This window comes from Saccopteryx bilineata, chromosome 4 (genome assembly GCF_036850765.1).
Source record: "Saccopteryx bilineata isolate mSacBil1 chromosome 4, mSacBil1_pri_phased_curated, whole genome shotgun sequence".
NCBI lineage: Eukaryota > Metazoa > Chordata > Mammalia > Chiroptera > Emballonuridae > Saccopteryx > Saccopteryx bilineata.
Window position 1 is genome coordinate 279,171,137 of NC_089493.1, and position 20,169 is coordinate 279,191,305.

General features: G+C 39.3%; 1 protein-coding gene across 3 annotated transcripts in view; it reads left to right on the top strand.

The window, feature by feature from the left end:
- The window catches only part of TXNDC11 (thioredoxin domain containing 11), a 72,205-nt gene that overhangs the window by 12,317 nt on the left and 39,719 nt on the right, over window positions 1-20,169 (top strand). Inside the window, exons 3-5 of one of the 3 annotated variants that reach the window (XM_066274841.1) lie at window positions 679-776; window positions 5,609-5,738; window positions 17,626-17,719. In XM_066274841.1, coding sequence (XP_066130938.1) covers window positions 679-776; window positions 5,609-5,738; window positions 17,626-17,719 — 322 coding nt within the window. Of the gene's footprint in view, window positions 1-678; window positions 777-5,608; window positions 5,739-17,625; window positions 17,720-20,169 lie in introns of those variants that run through there. The other 2 variants (XM_066274843.1, XM_066274844.1) reach the window with 2 other exon arrangements.

Below are 20,169 nucleotides of genomic sequence, written 5' to 3' on the forward strand. Positions count from 1 at the left end.
CATATTTTCAGCTATTCAGTACTACTACATTTTAGAATATATTCTGTTCACAATAATTAGGGGATATTTTATAGCTTCATATTAATTTTGCAATATCCCTAATTTTTGTAAGCAGTATAGCTTTAATCTGCTAACCTTTATTAGTTTTAATATAATGATTAAAAGTGGTCCTTTGAAATTTGTAATGTTTTATTTGTAGGTAACATTTCTCCATTTGAAGATGCTCTGACAATCAAAAGACATAGCCTTCTATTAAGTTTTAGTGTTAATTATGCTTATAAAAAGCTCCTTATTGCTCATTCACTTTAGAATTCAAAAGAAATCATTTTCCTCTTTAGCCAGACTTCAGAACATTCAGTCCTTGCTAGACACTGTACAGGGTGGAGCAAACATAGGTTTACTGTTGTTTATATGAAAAATAACATGGTTAATAAATATTGATAATAATACAAGAATAAACTGTTTCACATGTACACTTACATTTGCCTCGCCCGGTAGATGAGTTTTTCTTTTATACTGTAACTCAATGATGACCTTCTTTGAACTCTTGAAACAATTTTTTTTACACTTTCTGTTTCAGAGAGGTATAGTTCCATATCTATAATTTTATCTTTTAAGACTTTGTAGTTTTTCTGTTGTTATTCGTAGTCACATTTGAAACCTTTTTTGGCTTTGCAGGTGTTGTTTGTGGCGATTAACTGTTGGTGGAACCAGGGTAAATGCAGAAAACAGAAGCATTTCTTTTATTTTCCTGTAATATATCTGTATCATCGGAGGTAAGAAATTTTAAGTAGTGTTTTTAATTATAACTAAGTTTATCAATTTTGAAGTGATTTTGTTGGTTTTTTTTTCTATTTAAAAGTATTGAGGAAATACATGTAAGGAAAAATAAATCAATAAAAAGATCTGGATGATTTTTATCAGCCATACGTAATCACTGTGTTTTCATTTGTATTCTCCTGTTAGTATATATATTCACCCTCCCCCCCTTTTAAAAATAAAACCATGGTATCATGTAGTAATACTCTTTCCTAAACTGCTTTTTCTTTCTTATGTGAACATCTTTTCATGTCATTATGTATTTTATAACCTTGTTTTTTTTTTTTAATTTTTATTTATTTATTTTTTACAGAGACAGAGAGTGAGTCAGAGAGAGGGATAGACAGGGACAATCAGGAACGGAGAGAGATGAGAAGCATCAATTAGTTTTTCATTGCGCGTTGCAACACCTTAGTTGTTCATTGATTGCTTTCTCATATGTGCCTTGACTGCAGGCCTTCAGCAGACTGAGTAACCCCTTGCTGGAGCCAGCGACCTTGGGTTCAAGCTGGTGGGCTTTTCCTCAAACCAGATGAGCCCGCACTCAAGCTGGTGACCTCGGGGTCTTGAACCCGGGTCCTCTGCATCGCAGTCCGACGCTCTATCCACTGCGCCACCGCCTGGTCAGGCATTATAACCTTGTTTTTAATACTACCAGTAGTCCATTGTGTGGCTGTACATTTCAGATATTATAAATGTCTTTTATGGCATAAAAATATACAAAAGTCCTTATCCTGTTACCTGGCAGGATAGCATAATCAAGAGGGTATCTTCTTGTCTTTTCAGTTGGGAAGAAAATGACTATAAATCTATAATCCTGTATCCATAATTCTGAAATCCACAGAGCTCTAAAAATCTGAAAGACTTTTTATAAATATTGTCCCCAAATGCATTCATCTGGCCTAGAGAACAAGAGGCTGCCTTTAGTCTTTATCCTACTTAACATGACAGCTTATTCATCTTGCTGCAGAAATATTGGTGTTTGATTTTGAAGTACTGCCCAGACCTTGCTATGGGTGTTAAAATAATGGCCAAAATCTGACTTGAAGGATTTTGGAGACATGAGATGGGATTCTGGACTTTGTTCAATGTAGTTGGCTTGAAGTTTGTTAATGAAGGTAGAATGGGTGAGGAAGATGTAATTAGTAAGAGCTTTACTTTTTAGATTGTATTTTTTCCCCTCTAAACTTCTTGGGCCTTAATCAATGAGAATTTATAGTAAACATCAGCAGATTATCATTTGCCAATTATCTGTCACATTCTATCACACATTGATGTTTTTTAACAAAAAATGTATGGACATAGTTTTATTTCTTTGGGCAAGAATATACTTTCCTACCCTGTCTCCACCCTCAAATTTTCCTCTAGATATATAAATACTTTTCTCAGAGTAACTTCTCATGGTTACTTTTTTTTTAAAGGTAAGTGTAAAGTACCATACTTGAAGGTTCTAGAATTCTGTGCTCTGTTAACAGGATGATGAGCATTCCTTATGAAGGACCCTGCAGTTCTTTTCTTGGAAATGGGAAATATTTGGAAATAGGAAACAGGACACAGATATCTAGTAGGCAGTATAGGATTTGCAAGTGTATATAACTAAGCCAGTTGCCCAGAGGTGGACTTAACTTGATGTGATATTAAAATCAGAAGAGTTCCCTTGAAACAAGTACAAACTATCATTTTGGGATATGTGGGTGTACAATATTGTCTTACACTGTTTTCTTAGTTTTATAGAAAGATTGAAAAAACGTGAAAGGAACTTTAGAGATCTAGTCTACCCCTCTCATTTTACAGATGAGGAAGTTGAGGTTGGTACTCACTTTGAAGTGCTTGCCCTCCTCTTTACCTGTTGAAATTTTACTTAAGTCAGTTCAGGCTTATTAATAGTCATTTCAACATGTGCCATTCCCAGTGTTTCAAAAATAGAAGGAGGCGCTAAAGCACAGAATTATCCAAAAGGAAGTCTTTTCATATTCTATTTAAGTGTCTTCAAGCCCTCTTGTTTTACACATACACATGTGAATGAATTTGTTTCTTCAACTAAACTTTCTTGTGAATATTTGGTAGTCTTGAGATTGTTTTGGTTAATGTGCTTGCAGATGTGACCCTTGAGTCTCATCACTGGGCATAGCGCTATACTGTTGTGTGTGTCGTTCCTTTTGGTTGTGTAATGACTTACCTAAGTGTAGCTGCATAAAGAAATTAATGAGCTTTTTTGTGTGAAAGTAGATTCCACTCTTTTGGCTTATATTAATACCAGTTACAAAGTAAAGCTTTGTTGTAATAAAGCTTTAAGTAGATTTAAGGTTCATTTAGTGATCTTTTGTGTTTATAAAAGGCTATGAAGCGGGGAGTAGTTCTCAAAACAGCATGTATAAAGTTCACTAGTCCTAGGTCAGCTTGTCCTACAGTGATAGCTGTAGTGTGTTGCTAAAAGATGTTTCCCATTCTGTATTCTGGGATCTTCTCATTACAAGTCACTGGAACCCTTGTAACATCATAAAAAAAACTCAGCAGAGCCTATTTGCTTGAGTAAATGAGGTTTCCAAATTGGTTGGTTCCTTTTTTGCTGTCTAAAAGGAATTATCAAATGATTTTTAATATTTCTTCCTTTAAAAATTGTTGGTGGTGAATGGGGTTCATTTTTAAACCAGTTAAAATTAGTTAACAAATTTGTTGTTGTAAGTTTTTTTTGTTTTGTTTTGTTTTTACAAGGACAGAGAGAGAGTCAGAGAGAGGGATAGACAGGGACAGACAGACAGGAACGGAGAGAGATGAGAAGCATCTATCATTAGTTTTTCATTGCAAGACCTTAGTTGTTCATTGATTGCTTTCTCATATGTGGCTTGACCGCGGGCCTTCAGCAGACCGAGTAACCCCTTGCTCCAGCCAGCGACCTTGGGTCCAAGCTGGTGAGCTTTTGCTCAAACTAGATGAGCCCGCGCTCAAGCTGGTGACCTTGGGGTCTCAAACCTGGGTCCTCTGCATCCCAGTCCAACGCTCTATCCACTGCGCTACCGCCTGGTCAGGCTGTTGTAGTAAGTCTTGAATTACAGAATTGTTAACTGTCTCCCAATTGTGCATGTAGAATGCTGTTTTTACTTTTTTGTGCTAATATTCCTTTGCATCATATTTTGTAGTGCACACCAAAGAATTTTGTTTATATTATCACATTATATGTGTGTGTTAATTTCTGTAACTGGCCTGATCAGGGGGTAGTGCAGTGGATAAAGCATCAGCCTGCAATGTTGAGGACCCAGGTTCAAAAGCCTGAGGTCTGACTTGAGCAAGGGCTCCACTGGCTTGAGCACGGGCTCATCAGCTTGAGCACGAGCACAGGGTCGCTGGCTTGAGCGTGGGATCATAGACATGACACCTTGGGGCAGCTTGAAGCCCAGGGTCACTGGCTTAAGCAAGGGGTCATTCTGGCCAGCTGGACTCCCCCCCACCCCCATCAAGGCACATATAAGAAAGCAATCAATAAACAACTAAAGTACTGCAACTACGAGTTGATGCTTCTCATCTCTGTCTCTTCCTGTCTGTCTGTCCCTGTTTATCTTTTTCTCAGTAAAAAAAAAAAAAAAATCTGTAACTGTATATTATAGTATTATGACCACAGCATTTATATAATTCTTTATTGTGCTCTGTCTATTCTTACTATTAACAGTGTAGCTTAATGTCAATTTCAGTTTAGTGAGAAGAAAGGTTATGGAGTTGCTGAATTTTGCCATATTCCCTGTCCTGTCCAAATTATATTTGAGTAATGCCTGTCAGTATTGTACAAGATCAAAGAAAGCCATGTGAGGATTCTGATTAGCTTACTTAGAAGATAACTAAATGTAATAATACAATTTCTGTGCATCCCTTAGTACACCTGGTATGGAAAATAAGAAAAATCATTTATACAAATTGTTGACTTGTACCTTCATATAATTTTCTGTTGTTACAGTAAAGCATTAAGTAGGTTTAAGGTTCATTTAGTGATCTTTTGTGTAAGTGGCTATAAGAGTATTTGGTAACTACTTTTTAGTAGGTCTAGGGCCAACTGCTCAAAGGAAAGTCTGCTTCTCAACACTGAATTGTGTCAGATCTTAGAATTCTTTAGCATATGGTTGGTTTCCAAGGTTGCCTTTCTGTTTTGTTTTTTAAGGGAAACTTTTTTAAGAAAAAAAAATCATTTTTCAGGCCCTGGCCGGTTGGCTCAGTGGTAGAGCATCGGCCTGGCGTGCAGAAGTCCCGGGTTCGATTCCCGGCCAGGGCACACAGGAGAAGCGCCCATCTACTTCTCCACCCCTACCCCCTCCTTCCTCTCTGTCTCTCTCTTCCCCTCCCGCAGCCGAGGCTCCATTGGAGCAAAGATGGCCCGGGCGCTGGGGATGGCTCCTTGGCCTCTGCCTCAGGCGCTAGAGTGGCTCTGGTTGCAACAGAGCAACGCCCCGGAGAGGCAGAGCATCGCCCCCTGGTGGGCAGAGCGTCGCCCCCTGGTGGGCGTGCCGGGTGGATCCCGGTCAGGTGCATGCGGGAGTCTGTCTGTCTCTCCCTGTTTCTAGCTTCAGAAAAATACAAAAAAAAAATAAAAAAATAATTTTTCAGAGATTGCGTATAACCGCTGTTTGCACCTTTCTTCACATAAACTTGCTTCTTAATTGGCCCTCTGGTCACCGCCGGAGACAAATAAGACATCCTAAAGCAGGACATTTTCATTTTGTGTTGTTGATTATTTCAGTTATACATTACAGGTTTAATGCATGGTGTGTTATTTTTTATATTTTTATTTTTTTGGTACTAGTTTTGGACCAATCGAATACAAAGGCCCCATGAGTGCTGTTTACATTGAGAAGTTTGTACGCCGGGTGATGAAACCACTTCTGTACATCCCATCTCAATCAGAATTGCTAGATTTTCTCTCAAACTACGAGGTACCTGTCTTTCATATCTCCTTCCATTCCCAAGGCTTCACCGGGTTGTATTGGAATGTTTGTATTAGAAAAGTTGTGTATACCTCCTTATAGCAGCAATTAAATCACATTATAGATAAGCCCCAATTATATGCTTTTTGAAATACTTGATTATAGGAATGGTTTGATTAAATGAATTTTAAGAAAATAGAATGCTTGCAGAACCTTGTTTACTTTTTATTTGGGAATTCTTAGCAGACTTTGTTTGTTTCACAATTAACTTAGAGTATGTAGGAATTAACTTACAATTTATATGCAGCTGCAAATTTCACTTGATCTCAGCCAAAAGGCTGAGAAGTGATGCAACGGCAAATTTTTAAAAATTTTATTAAATGCTTTATGGAATCTTACTGATGAGCTATCTGATTTTCTTGTAAGTTATAGTTTAGCCTTTAAAAACAAAACAAAACTGGAAATATTTATATTACTTTATGTTTTTTTAAGTGCATCACTATTTTATGGTCTTAACAGTACGTTTCCTAATATGGCTTCTCTACTGCTTTCCCATTGCCAGCTTCAACCCCTGATAAATTATTTTTATAGGGTGTTCAATGTGTGTGCAGTACAGCTTATAATTGAGAGGCCAATGTAAAGGTTAAAATAATCTCAATAAAATATAAAAATTTATTGGAGAAACTAAAATCATACTTGGATACAGCAAGTGAAGGTGCTGAATCCACTAGACCAGTGGTCGGCAAACTCATTAGTCAACAGGGCCAAATATCAACAGTACAATGATTGAAATTTCTTTTGAGAGCCAGATTTTTTAAACTTAAACTATATAGGTACATTCCTTATCGAGGTAGCTCCCGCACGTGGTATTTTGTGGAAGAGCCACACTCAAGGGGCCAAAGAGCCGCGTGCGGCTTGTGAGCTGCAGTTTGCTGACCAGGGCCCTAGACCATCAAGGAACTAGCAACAAGCAAAATGATACTTAGGTACAACAAAATCAAGACCACAAGTACCAGATAGAGATATTAACCATATGCATCCAGACCTTACTAATTTAGAATTTAGTAATAGTGATGGGTTAAATTTTTATACTGTGTAGACTTTATATAGATTGCCTATGAATTTCTTTTACTACTAGAACATCCTTTACAGCTTTTTCATTCATGTTAGACATACTATGTATGTGTTAACTATGAGCAGATTTCCCAAGCAGCAGTATTGCTCTCTAGTTCTTCTGCTTGTAATTCTTAGATGTGCATTAGAGTGAATGCTTCTTTACTCTTAATGTGGATAAAGGCTGGATTTCTGTGCCCCTTGTGGGCTTATCTCTGGTTTTGCCTGAGCATGCTGGTGGACAGGATCTACACTGGGAAGCGGGGCACTTGAGCCTAGTCTCTTTGGCAGCACTAACTAGGTCTTTGATTTGGGACAGGTCACAGGGTATCTTGGGATTCTTGTAAGTCTTAGTTGCAGGAATTGTGTGGTAAGCGGGTTTTCATGTAGGTTTGCAGGCAGAGGCGCTGGAGGTAGTTATAGCCAAAAGGTGAAGAATCAGGTTTGGACAGGCCTGAGTCCAAACTCGACTCTATTACTTATTAGCTGTGTGTCCTTGGACCAGTTACTTAACCTCTTCAAGCCTCCATTCCCTCATCTGTAATAGAGGGATTAAATGAGACAAGACGTGAAAATGCCTAGCATGTAGTCCCAATAAGTGAAAAATAGTGGAAAAAAATCTTGAATATTTATCACTATTGAGACAACTTAAAATGTGCATAATGCCTGCTGGAATTGCCTACTTACATTTTCAAAACCTTTTATTTGTTTTATAGTTAAAGAGGATAAAAAGTGACCTGGAAGGGCCAAGCGGTCTTTCTTCAATTGTACTCTGCTGAGACTTTTGTAAAATACTGCACCCAGTTTTGATTGTTACCCTCTGTAGTTATTTTTTTTTTAAGTTTTAAATTTCTTCTAAAAAGTAAAAGAAATCGGGAGAAGCTGTGGTTATCAACAGGTATCGTACAACATGTATTTACCCTCCCACTAAAAAGTGTGGAAGAAATTGAGATCACTGACCCTGGTAAGAGCACTGAGAGGTGTCTTTATTATCATTTCCAGCTCCATCAGAAATTGTGTCCAGAGAGTTCTGAGCTAGTTCCTAGCAGAGGTCACATGATACGGAAAAGGATTCAGTTAGGATTTTAGAAGCCTGGGTTTTAGTCCTGACATTAGCAAGTCTCTGCTTTTGAGTTTAACACAGATTTTTCATCTCTAAATAAGGGTGTTGGCTCAGATAATCCCTCCTGTTTCGTCCTTGGGTTAGAGAGGTCAGAAAGAGGCAGACAGAGGAGGGTTCATCAGTTTTTTGTTGTGAAAGTATTTTTTGTGATAATGCCTTTGAATATCTATCTATATTGGAGATCTTTCTGATCTTTTTTTTATTATTATTATTTCTTGCTGCCAAGATATTTGAAGTGTTACCTCTAGTTGTATCTGCAGGAGAGAGACAAATGCATGTCTTTGAGCAGCAAGGATGAGATGAGTTCTTACCTTTATTTAGCGTCTGCATTCTTTGGACCTTTTCAGCAGTGCTTTTAGAGATGTGCTCCCCATTTAACAGTGAGTTCACATCAGACTCACTGATACGCCAGTGACATTACTCAAGGTTGTTCTGACAGTCCAACCCACTAATTAGAATGACGTGCAGCAGTGATTAGCAGTGTTCTGCCTTTGAACAGAACCAAAGGAGTGCTGCCAAGGTTGGACCCCAGGATAGCTTCTGTTGGCCTTTAAATAAGGAGCTTTCTCCCAAAATTATGGATGACTCATATCAGGAGTTTCATCTTTTCTGGGCTTCTTCGCACTGAGATGAAATAATCTGATTGATGAGACAATATTTGATTAATTGTGACAGAACTCGAGAGTCAAACCTAGGATGACACTTGTGAAACCATTTATCTCATGAAATATACCCAATATGGCCTTGAAAGAAGTGATAGCAAATGCATACATACACTGTATAAGACAACTAAAAGACAGCATTCCAGATCTAGAAATGAAACCACTGTCATGGTTTGACAGTTGGATAAATAGGAAGGTTAAAGAAAGTCCCCTTTAGGGCACATTATACTTCTGGGAATTCCTCTGAATTACGATTTCTCAACTTCAGCATTATTAACATTTGGAGTCAGATAATTTCTTTCAGGCAGAGGGCTGTCCTGTGCTTTGCAGGATGTTTAGCAGCATCCTTCACCTTCACCTACTAGATAGCAGTAGCACTGCCCCCCCCCCCCTTAATTATGACAACCGAAAATATTCAGGCATTACCAAATGTCCCTTGAGGGGGCAAAATCGCTTAAGTTGAGAACCACTGCTGTAAATTATTGTTTCCCCAAATAAGGTCTTAAAATGAAGTCTCATGTGTGTTAATTAGCACAAGCACATCTTTTTCTTTTTTTTTAATGTAGTGTACAATACCACAATCTAATTGTTACAACTTTAATTGCTTTTAACAGTGGCAGTAGAGAGAAGATGAAAATTAAACAGTGCTTTCACTAGAAAATTCTGGAGTGGTAGCTGTGGTGGACTAGTGAGTTATATTGTCATCAATAGAGCTGTCCCTAGTATTCAGCTTTTTTTTCAAATCGTTCATCCACAATGTCCCCTAAAAAAGCATGCATCCTAAGAATGTTTAGGACATTGTAGATTTAAAGAAATCTTACTGAGAAAAGATACTTGTTTTGATCAAGAATCTTTTCTAATTTATGTTCTTTATAAATATGAATTTCATTATCAAGTTATTAAATTTAGGTATATCAAAATTAGGTCAAAATAGTTATTTAACATTTTTGTGGCACTTCTGAGGTTTGTTAGAATGGCATTGTTATTTCCTGATGTCTCTAGATGTGTTTGTGATATCTTGATTTCCCCTCATTAAAATAAACCATGTCGATTAATTATAAGTTGATTTGTCTCTAATACAGATATTTGTGAACAGTTTAGACCATCAGAAATTGTAGTTTTTGTTTATTACTTGGGAAGTGTTGCTCTCCTAAAATTAACAACCTTCTGTATTGATAAAAACTTTTGTTATCTGTATACTGAACTCTTCATATATGCTTATGATAAGAATTGTGTTTTGGTTTGAATTTATGTAAGTCTCACAGATGAATCCTTTCAAAAGTCTATTCAAATGATTTGATATTGAATTACCTAGAAGAGTATAAGCTTATAAGCAATGGAAAATATTTTATTTGATTTAGATATCTCAGATTGGCCTAGATCAGTTTGTTCATTAATCAGAGTTTTATGTTTATAAAATATGACTCTAGGCCAGGGGTCTCAAACTCAACTCAGCATGTGGACCGCAGAGCAAGATCACAGCCATTTGGCGGGCCGCACTAGGTCTACAAAAGGCAACTGTTACGCAACACTTTTCTCACTGCAGTTGAAAACAGTCTGCGGGCCGCACAAAAGGGCCGTGAGTTTGAGACCCCTGCTCTAGGCTCAGATATAATTTTTAGGAAAACAGTTTGTCTTTAATTTACAGAACGTTGCTAAAAGACATTAAAGGGTGAATATTATAAATACTTGACTCTATAAATTCCAAACTACTTAAGCCCTTTGAGTAGTGAGTTTTTTCATGTTCGCTGACTCTTGGGATTTTTTTTCAAAAAATGAAATTAGTTCCAGTTCCAGTTTTATTAACTTAAAATCATGTTTGCTTGATTACCAATTTATAGAAATAAGAACATACATTTGCCTTTTTTTTTTTTTTTTTTTTTCCTGTATTTTTCTGAAGCCGGAAACGGGGAGGCAGTCAGACTCCCGCATGCGCCCGACCAGGATCCACCCAGCACGCCCACCAGGGAGCGACGCTCTGCCCACCAGGGGGCGATGCTCTGCCCCTCTGGGGCGTCGCTCTGTTGCCACCAGAGCCATTCTAGTGCCTGGGACAGAGGCCGAGGAGCCATCCCCAGCGCCCGGACCATCTTTGCTCCAGTGGAGCCTCGGCTGCAGGAGGGGGAGAGACAGAGAGGAAGGAGAGGAGGAGGGGTGGAGAAGCAGATGGGCGCTTCTCCTGTGTACCCTGGCCGGGAATTGAACCCGGGACTTCTGCACGCCAGGCCGACGCTCTACCACTGAGCCAACCGGCCAGGGCTTACATTTGCCTTTTTTTAATGTTGCCTTACACATTTTTAAAATAAATTTTTTTTACTCTGGATGGTCAGGAGGCACGAGGACGTACATGAATGTTCGTACAACTCAAAAGGTTAGTCTTTATAAGCAAACAGATAATGAGTAAACAATGCATTGGTAAATGCCATCCAGTTTTAAAGTGTGTTTATTTCTGAGCTCCCAGTAATGGTGTGAGATAAATGGCAATTGTAGATCCTTTGAACAGATTAAGAAAATAAGGTACAGAGAGGGTATGGTTTACCCTAAGTGGATACTGGACTGTAGCTCAAGTCTGGCTCTCCAAGTTTTTCCTTTAATACGAAGAAATGCTTACGTAAGGTCTCTGAGTTGAAACTTCACTATGTAACTAGAGGGTAAAACTGAATATTTTATGTCACTTTTTACTCTTCAATGATAGAAAAATTTTGAAGGTGTTGGCTTCTTAATTTGACTCAACCCCTTTTTTTTTTCATTTTTAGCAATGGTCCTACAAATAAATAGTGATAAAGGATGAGGCAGTGGCTTTTTTTTTTTTTTTTTTTTTTTTTGTATTTTTCCGAAGCTGGAAACGGGGAGAGACAGTCAGACAGACTCCTGCATGCGCCCGACCGGGATCCACCCGGCATGCCCACCAGGGGCGATGCTCTGCCCCTCTGGGGCATCGCTTTGCTGCTCTAGCGCCTGGGGCAGAGGCCAAGGAGCCATCCCCAGCGCCTGGGCCATCTTTGCTCCAATGGAGCCTTGGCTGCGGGAGGGGAAGAGAGAGACAGAGAGGAAGGGGGGGGGTGTGGAGAAGCAAATGGGCGCTTCTCCTATGTGCCCTGGCTGGGAATCGAACCTGGGTCCCCCGCGCACCAGGCCGACGCTCTACCGCTGAGCCAACCGGCCAGGGCCGAGGCAGTGGCTTTTGATTCAACTAAAGCAGCAGAGTTTTTACCATTTGCTGTTATTAATTGGGTCATTAGTATTTATTCTGTGAACTGGGAGTGTTCTTAAGTATGATAATCACAATATTGAGGCAGGGTAAGGTCTACAATTCTCTCCCTAAATATGCACTGAAATCATAGCTACCATATAAATAATGAATATAGCTAAAAACCGAAGTGAATTTGCCATTGCGTACTACAGAGGGAGATCGAGAGCTGTAAGTCATCTTGTTGTAAACCATGTTAAGAAATTTTACTTTCTTCATTTGCCCCAATTATGGAATCCCTTCTTCAAGGTTTGTCCTGCCTGTTTAAGATACAGACAGGAAAATATCGTTTATTGCTTGTGGACAACATAGGCAGATATATCCCAGTGTCATTTTTATTTTGGTGTACATTAAGTTGATTGGAAACGAAATAGAGTGAGAAATGGAAATGGCACTTTCAAAGTCACTAGTTTATGTCTCTTCTAATTTTGGTGTTTTTTTAGTCATCATTTGACTTAGGTATCAGTAGCTTCTCCATCAGTAATTCTTTTTTTTTTAATTGGAATCATCTGATTTGTACCCAGTACAATACCAACAGTATTATTGGTATTATAATAATACCAATAATCTACCCAGTAAATACCAACAGTATTATTTAGAACTCTTATCTTACATATGCAGCCAAAATATTTTCTTCTTAAAAAAAAATTGTATTGGCCCTGGCCGGTTGGCTCAGCGGTAGGGCATTGGCCTGGCGTGTGGAGGTCCCGGATTTGATTCCCAGTCAGGGCACACAGGAGAAGTGCCCATCTGCTTCTCCACCCTTCCCCCTCTCCTTTCTCTCTATCTCTCTCTTCCTCTCTTTCAGCCAAGGCTCCATTGGCGCAAAGTTGACCCGGGTGCTGAGCTTAGCTTCGTGGCTTCCACCTCAAGCACTAGAATGGCTCTGGCAGCAGAGGAGCAACGCCCTAGATGGGCAGAGCATCGCCCCCTGGTGGACATGCCCGGTGGATCCTGGTCAGATGCATGCAAGAGTCTGTCTTGACTGCTTCCCTGCTTCTAACTTCGGAAAAATACAAAAAATACAAAAAAAAAATTGTATTGATTGATCTTCAGAGGGAGGGAGGGAGAGAGCAGGGGACAGGGAAGGGGAGGGATAAAGAGACATTGATTTGTTCCACTTATTCATGCTGCTGTTGGTTGATTCTTGTATGTGCCCTGACCAAGGATTGAACCTGCAACCTCAGCATGTTGGGATGATACTCTAACCAACTGAGTTACCTGGCCAGGGTGCAGCCAAAATATTTTCGAAATCTTTTCATGAATTTCTACAATTTATCTATTTAAGAGAAGTGATTTAGCATAAATCCATTCATTTATTGTTACCAGTTATGGTAAACCAAATTGTGTTACATTTAAGTGGGATGGGAAAAGGCTTGGGAATCTTTTGGAGGGAGATGCATGGTGTTGGATAAACTGCCAGGTTACATAAAACCTGAGCATTTTGGAGAAAAACCTAGTAGAATGTCTGGCATTTGCTGTTATACTCTTGTTTGTTAGTAAAAGACTACTCAATGCTGAGAAAATAAATAGATAACTATTTCTGTCAATTTATAATTTTATAGCATTGTGAACTAAATAGTTTTAAGGTTTCTAAGTATGAGTTGACATTAGTGCAGAAATATTTCAGTTGCCATTGAGAGAAAACACAGTGTGGTAACTAATCTCACTACCACTAGAGGGTGTGTGTATCATCTGCTGAAATTTATGCCACACTGCAAATAGCATTCACTTTGAAAATAAATATTCAATGCCAATAAGGATTTGCTGGACTCCTCTAAATAGCCTATTTTTAACCTCATTATAGCAGGTACTGAATATACTGTAGTATATCATGGAATATAATTAAAAACACAAAGTGGGTCAAATTAAAATCTGGCATTCATTATTTTCTTTGCTAAATTGTAAACTTGATAAAGGAGTATTGTTTTATATTTTTATCTCCATTCATTAATTTACAGATTTTTTTTAAACAAAGACAGAGAGAGAGAGAGGGATAGATAGGGACAGACAGACAGAAACAGAGAGAGAGATGAGAAGCATCAATCATTAGTTTTTTGTTGCGACACCTTAGTTGTTCATTGATTGCTTTCTCTATGTGCCTTGACCGTGGGGCTGCAGCAGACCAAGTAACCCCTTCCTCGAGCCAGCAACTTTGGGTCCAAGCTGGTGAGCTTTGCTCAAACCAGATGAGCCTGTGCTCAAGCTGGGATCTCGGGGTCCTGAACCTGGGCCCTCCTCATCCCAGTCCGATGCTCTATCCACTGCACCACCACGTGGTCAGGCTCGAAATACAAATTCTAAGTTACATTTCAAACAGGTCAGGTTTTAAAATTTAATAGATTGTCATAGTATTGTGAATATTTGAAAAATAACACTTAGCCTGACCACTGGATAGAGTGTTGACCTAGGATGCTGAGGACCCATGTTTAAAACCCTGAGGTTGCTGGTTTGAGTGCAGGCTCACCAGCTTGAGCAAAGGGTTGCCCCCTTGAGCATGGGGTCATAAACATGACCCTGTGGTCACTGGCTTGGGCCCAAAGGTCACTGGCTTGAAGCCCAAGGTCACTGGCTTGTAGCCCAAGGTCACTGGCTTGAGCAAGGAGTCACAGGTTTGGCTGAACCCCCTCTCCCCCCAGTAAAGGCACATATGAAAAAGCAATCAGTGAACAGTTAAGGTGCCACAACAACGAGTTGCTGCTTCCTCATCTCTCTCCCTTCCTATCTGTCCCTGCCTCTCTTTCTCTCTCTCTCCAAAAAAAACCCACAAAAAACAACTTAAAATATATTTTGCCTGTTTTTGTTGTTTTAAAATAGCTGGTATAAAGTGTTAAATTGTTTCATGTAGTTGTTAAAAAGTGAAAATAATTTTGTTTATGAATATTTGAGCCTGACCAGGTGGTGGCTCAGGATAGAGCATTGGCCACGGACCCTGATGATCCAGGTTCAAAACCCCAAGGTCGCCACTTGAGCGCGGGCTCATCTGGCTTGAGTGTGGGCTCACCAGCTTGAGCATGGGGTTACCTGCTTGAGCGTGGGATCATAGACATGACCTCATGGTCGTTGGCTTGAGCTCAAAGGTCACTGGCTTGAGCAAGGGGTCACTGGCTCAGCTGGCGCCCCTCCCCACCCCTCATCAAGGCATATATGAGAAAGCAATCAATAAACAACGAAGGTGCCGCAACTATGAATTGATGCTTCTCATCTCTGTTTCTTCCAGTCTGTCCCCCCTTCTTAAAAAATGAGAGAGAGCCCTGGCTGGTTGGCTCAGCGGTAGAGCGTCGGCCTAGCGTGCGGAGGACCCGGGTTCGATTCCCGGCCAGGGCACATAGGAGAAGCGCCCATTTGCTTCTCCACCCCTCCGCCGCGCCTTCCTCTCTGTCTCTCTCTTCCCCTCCCGCAGCCAAGGCTCCATTGGAGCAGAGATGGCCCGGGCGCTGGGGATGGCTCTGTGGCCTCTGCCCCAGGCGCTAGAGTGGCTCTGGTCGCAACATGGTGACACCCAGGAGGGTCGCAATATGGCGACGCCCAGGATGGGCAGAGCATCGCCCCCTGGTGGGCAGAGCGTCGCCCCCTGGTGGGCGTGCCGGGTGGATCCCGGTCGGGCGCATGCGGGAGTCTGTCTGACTGTCTCTCCCTGTTTCCAGCTTCAGAAAAAAAAAAAAAAAAAAAAATGAGAGGGAGATTATTTGCTTTGTATTATTTATAGAATTTCTTTGGTCACACTACCTGAAAAGATCAGTGCCAGTTCTGAAGATAGGTGCTCCTTCGTCCAAGCTGTGTCACCCCTTGGAAAATTGTAGCAGTGATGCCATCCACAAGAATACACCCTACACTGCAGAAATGTCCACAAAGGACCCCTACAAACCGTCCAGCCAGCCTTTGTTCATTTTTAAAGGTTTAACTTGGGGTTTCCCTTGAAGACTCAGGATTCAAATTTTTTTTACTTCCATGTCTATGTGTGTGTGCATGTGTATACATAAACATATTTATAGTTGCATATATCCATTTAGATATAAATGTGTTTAGGGCCATATATCTAGTTCTTTGAAGCCACCAGAGATGATATGATGTGAGAAGAGAGCTGAAATTTATCTCATTTAGTTTTTAGCAATGAAACAGTTATTAATATTTAGTTGAATTTATGTCATTTGGTTTTGGTTTAGGAGATTGATCAGAATATTAAGAAACTTTAAGTCTCTTTTCTTGTCAGTAGTTTCTGGTTTTGTAATCTTACATTCAGCATTAATTAAGGGACTAAGAATATCTGAAGATTTTTCCTTTGTTCTTGGTAGTAAATCTTTTTACATCATTGTAGCATGGTTTGAAACGTCAACAGTCCAAACACTATGCAATTCTATTTTAAGTTAATTCTGAATTGGCTTGTTAAGAAGATTTTGAAGGAATTTAGTAAAATAAAATCCTATTTTTAATACTTTGCTTTTTGATGTTTTAGTTGTTTGAGAAATTGGTTATTTGCTGAATTTTTGTAGATACTAGCATTCAACATTCTTAGTTTCTACCAGAATAAAAACCAAGTGATTTATTTAAACTTGAATCTTATGAAAACAAGCAAGTAATCTGGATTTGAAAGATGGTATGTTTCATTACAGATCATAAATTTCCTGTTTTATACAACTTATTGATTTTTAAACTTTACCAACAGATTAAATTTCTACTTTACCTTTAGGGTCTAATTTTGCCCCATTGATCAAATCAGCTCCACATTATTTATTAAGAGCATGATATTACATGCTTTAGGACTAAAGGGGATTCTTTACATTTGCCTAGTGCTTTATAGTTAGTTCATCAAGCTCATTCTTAGTAACCCCATGATGAATTGTCCCATTTGCCGGATAAGGAAACTGAGGCTTCTCTTTGAAGAATTCACCCAAGACCATTCAGCTATTGGACTTGAGCTTACCTCTTCTAACTCCAAGCCTAGCACTCTTTCCTCAGGGATCTGTTTGGCTTTTAAGACAGATGCAGTCATTACAGAACAAAACTGGACTAAATGAGTGCCACAGGGTCCTCAAAGATGGAAAAAATTACCCTGAACAGGAAGGCAGAATGTATCTGGAAGGGGATACTTTATTGGTTTGGTAGAATAGAGGGCCATTATGTCCTAAGCTTTAGAGAAATGGAATGAACAGGTGGAAATAAGTTTGAGTGGGTACAGGAGCAAGAAGATATGGGGAGGGCTCTTTGCAGCCTAATTGATAAGAGGAAGGTTGCCATTGTGGCATGCTGTGTTCTAGTTGTGGGAGACAGAGCCCCTTGGAGAATGACCTGGAATAGAAGTGGAGGCAATCAGATAGAACCTGATTTCCAGTGCATGTGAAGGTGTGTTTGGAGTGAGAGGAAGCAACAGAGGGAGAAATCTAAGAAAGATTACAGGGAAATTGACAGCTTGCTTAGAGTTGCTAAACAGAAGCCAGTGACTTGACGGTGAGGTTTCAAACCAGAGACTTAAGGAGAACTGTCAACAGAGAATGGAAAGACCTACTTAAGGAAAGGGAAGGGAAGGAGGTTTCAGCTTTGAATTACTTTCCCCTGTGAAAGTTGTTGTCTAAATGGAGGGAAAGGTCAATGTTAAACCCCAACATTTTTCATGTGGTCAGGCTTTTTTAAAAAATGAAATGCAGCAAATTGCAATTGTCAGCCTATAATGGCATGTCTTTTAAAATATCCACGTTACACAGTGATTAGTGATACCTCAGTCACCTAATTCTGCTCTTGTTCCCACAGCCTGGAGTACTTGGGTACTTTGAGTTCAGTGGCTCGCCCCAGCCTCCGGGTTATTTGACCTTCTTCACCTCAGCTTTACATTCATTGAAGAAAGGTAAAAATCATTCATATTAAGAAATTAGAACTTTAACAGAAATGTATGTATATTGATATCTTCTTTTGCATGTTATCTTTATTTTCATTTTCTTGATTCCTTTTCTCTGTATTTGTATTAAATAATTATTGTTTTATGTTCTATTTTCTATTGCAAACAAAAGATTGTGCTCTTTAATATTTAGTCTCAAATATTTAGGTTTTTTATTTTTATTTTTTGTGAGAAAGGGATGGACAGACAGACAGGAAGGGAGAGAGATGAGAAGCATCAACTCATAGTTGTAGCACCTTAATTATTCATTGATTGCTTTCTTATATGTGCCTTGACTGGTGGCTCCAGCCAAGCCAGTGACCCCTTGCTCAAGCCAGTGACCTTGGGCTCAGGCCAGCAACCTTAGGCTTCAAGCCAGTGACCATGGCGTGATGTCTATGATCCCATGCTCAATTTGATGACTCCACACACAAGCTGATGAGCCTGTACTCAAGCTGGCGACCTTAGGGTTTCAAACCTGAGTCCTCAGCATCCCAGGCCGATGCTCTATCCACTGTGCCACCGCCTGGTCAGGCAGATGTTTAGCTTTTTAAAATGTAGCTTAATCATATTGTCTGCAGTTACATATTTTGTACTTTAAATTTTATTATATCTTACTCTCTTATTTGTGTTTGTAGTTACACATTTTACTCAAAATTTTTAATGGCCATATTGTCAGTTGTATGTACCATAATTTAGAAATAATTTCCTTAGAGAAGTATTTTTGTAAGTTTAAAAGTTATGTATGTTACATTACACTATAAGCCTAATGCCAGTTTCACTATCCTCAAATCTGTGTTTATTTTTTTATTTTAGCTAAATTATATATTTAGGCCCTACTTTTTAAATTAAATATTGTATCCTGCCCATTTTTTCATGTTGTTCCACATTCTTTTTTATATCACTTATAACATCCTGTCCATTCTCTGTGAGATACACTTTCTTCTGCTCTCTTGTCTCTGTCTCCTTTGTTAGCACTCTGGTCCAAGCCTCTTCCGCTGCCCTGGACTAGACTAGTGAATCTACTCTTGCCCCTTTTTCCTCACAGTCGGGCCTTTGCACATGGTAGTCCTTCTGTCTGTTATGTGCCCTCTGCCTCCCCAACCCCTAGGGCCCAGCTCCTCACCTGTCAAACCCGTATTCATCTCCCAGGGTCACCTCACATATCACTTCCACAGTCTCCAATCCCAGTTGGGTACCCTGGTTTTTTATTTCATACCACTTAACATAGTTTGTTTATGTAGTTATGAGATTATTTGTTTAATGTCTGTCGTCTTTCCCAGACTGTGAGATTTTGAGGATAGGACCATGTGTCTTCAGTTTAGCATTCTTTCTCCACTGTTTGGTTCAGAGCAGGGCCTCAATCACTATTTGTCAAGTGAGTGATCAGATTGATGGCCATATCATCTTCCCCCCAGTAGAGCAACCAAAAATATGTAACCATCCTTCTATTACTGGGTATTAGATTGCTTTATTATTATTTTTTGGTGTTAGTATAGAATACTGTTAATACATGAAACAATTATATTAACTGGCCATTTTAATATATACATTGTCTTAAGGTTTTATGAAAAGAGAACCTACTGTATTCATGTTTTTGATCAGGGGACATTGGGAGAGGAAATCAAGCTGTCACAATACATCTTATGTCCACTTGAAAGACTTTGAGCAGCACAGCTTCAGATGACTAAGAAGACTTAGTTTGAATTGTGGAAATAAAATACCAATTTAAATAAACTTAAGAAACAGATTTTAAAAAATCTTAGAAAACTAAAGCCCTTTGAGAAGATCTCAACCGAAGATTACATTTAAAAGGGAATCCTCGGATCATTCACTAAAGTTGTGGTAGCATCCAAGTTCTTAGTTGGAGAGGGTATTTCAAGATTGTGGAAAGATATTTTGTAATCTGTTTAGCTTATGTTATGTGCTGATAATTCATCTTAAGTAATTTAATTAATCTTAAATTACTTTTTCCCTCAGAAGTTTCCAAGATACTGCTTCTTTTTGGAAAAACCTTTCCAAGTACAAGATAGTAGCCCCCGCCGCCCCCCCCCGCCGCCCCCCCCCCCCCCCCCCCCCCCGCGGCCTTGTCTGTTCTGTATGAACCTCTTTGGTCAAGTCACTAATTTTTGACAAATGATGACTTGAAATTTCTTCTCAGAATAAATCTAGTCTGGTTTAACTTGACTTTTTTCCTTATCTTGTGATTCTAGTAGGGTCTTATAAAATCCTGTTGCATATGAACTTTGCAAGAACTGAGATTCATTCTGATTTATCATTTTTTATCCCATTTTTGTGGCTAAGCTCTCACTTAAGCTTAATGAACCACTTTTAGAAGAAAAAGACAAATTTGGAATGATTTTTCCCTAATATGTGTACTATGAAGGACTACCTAAAATAAATCATGCCTTGAGCACCTG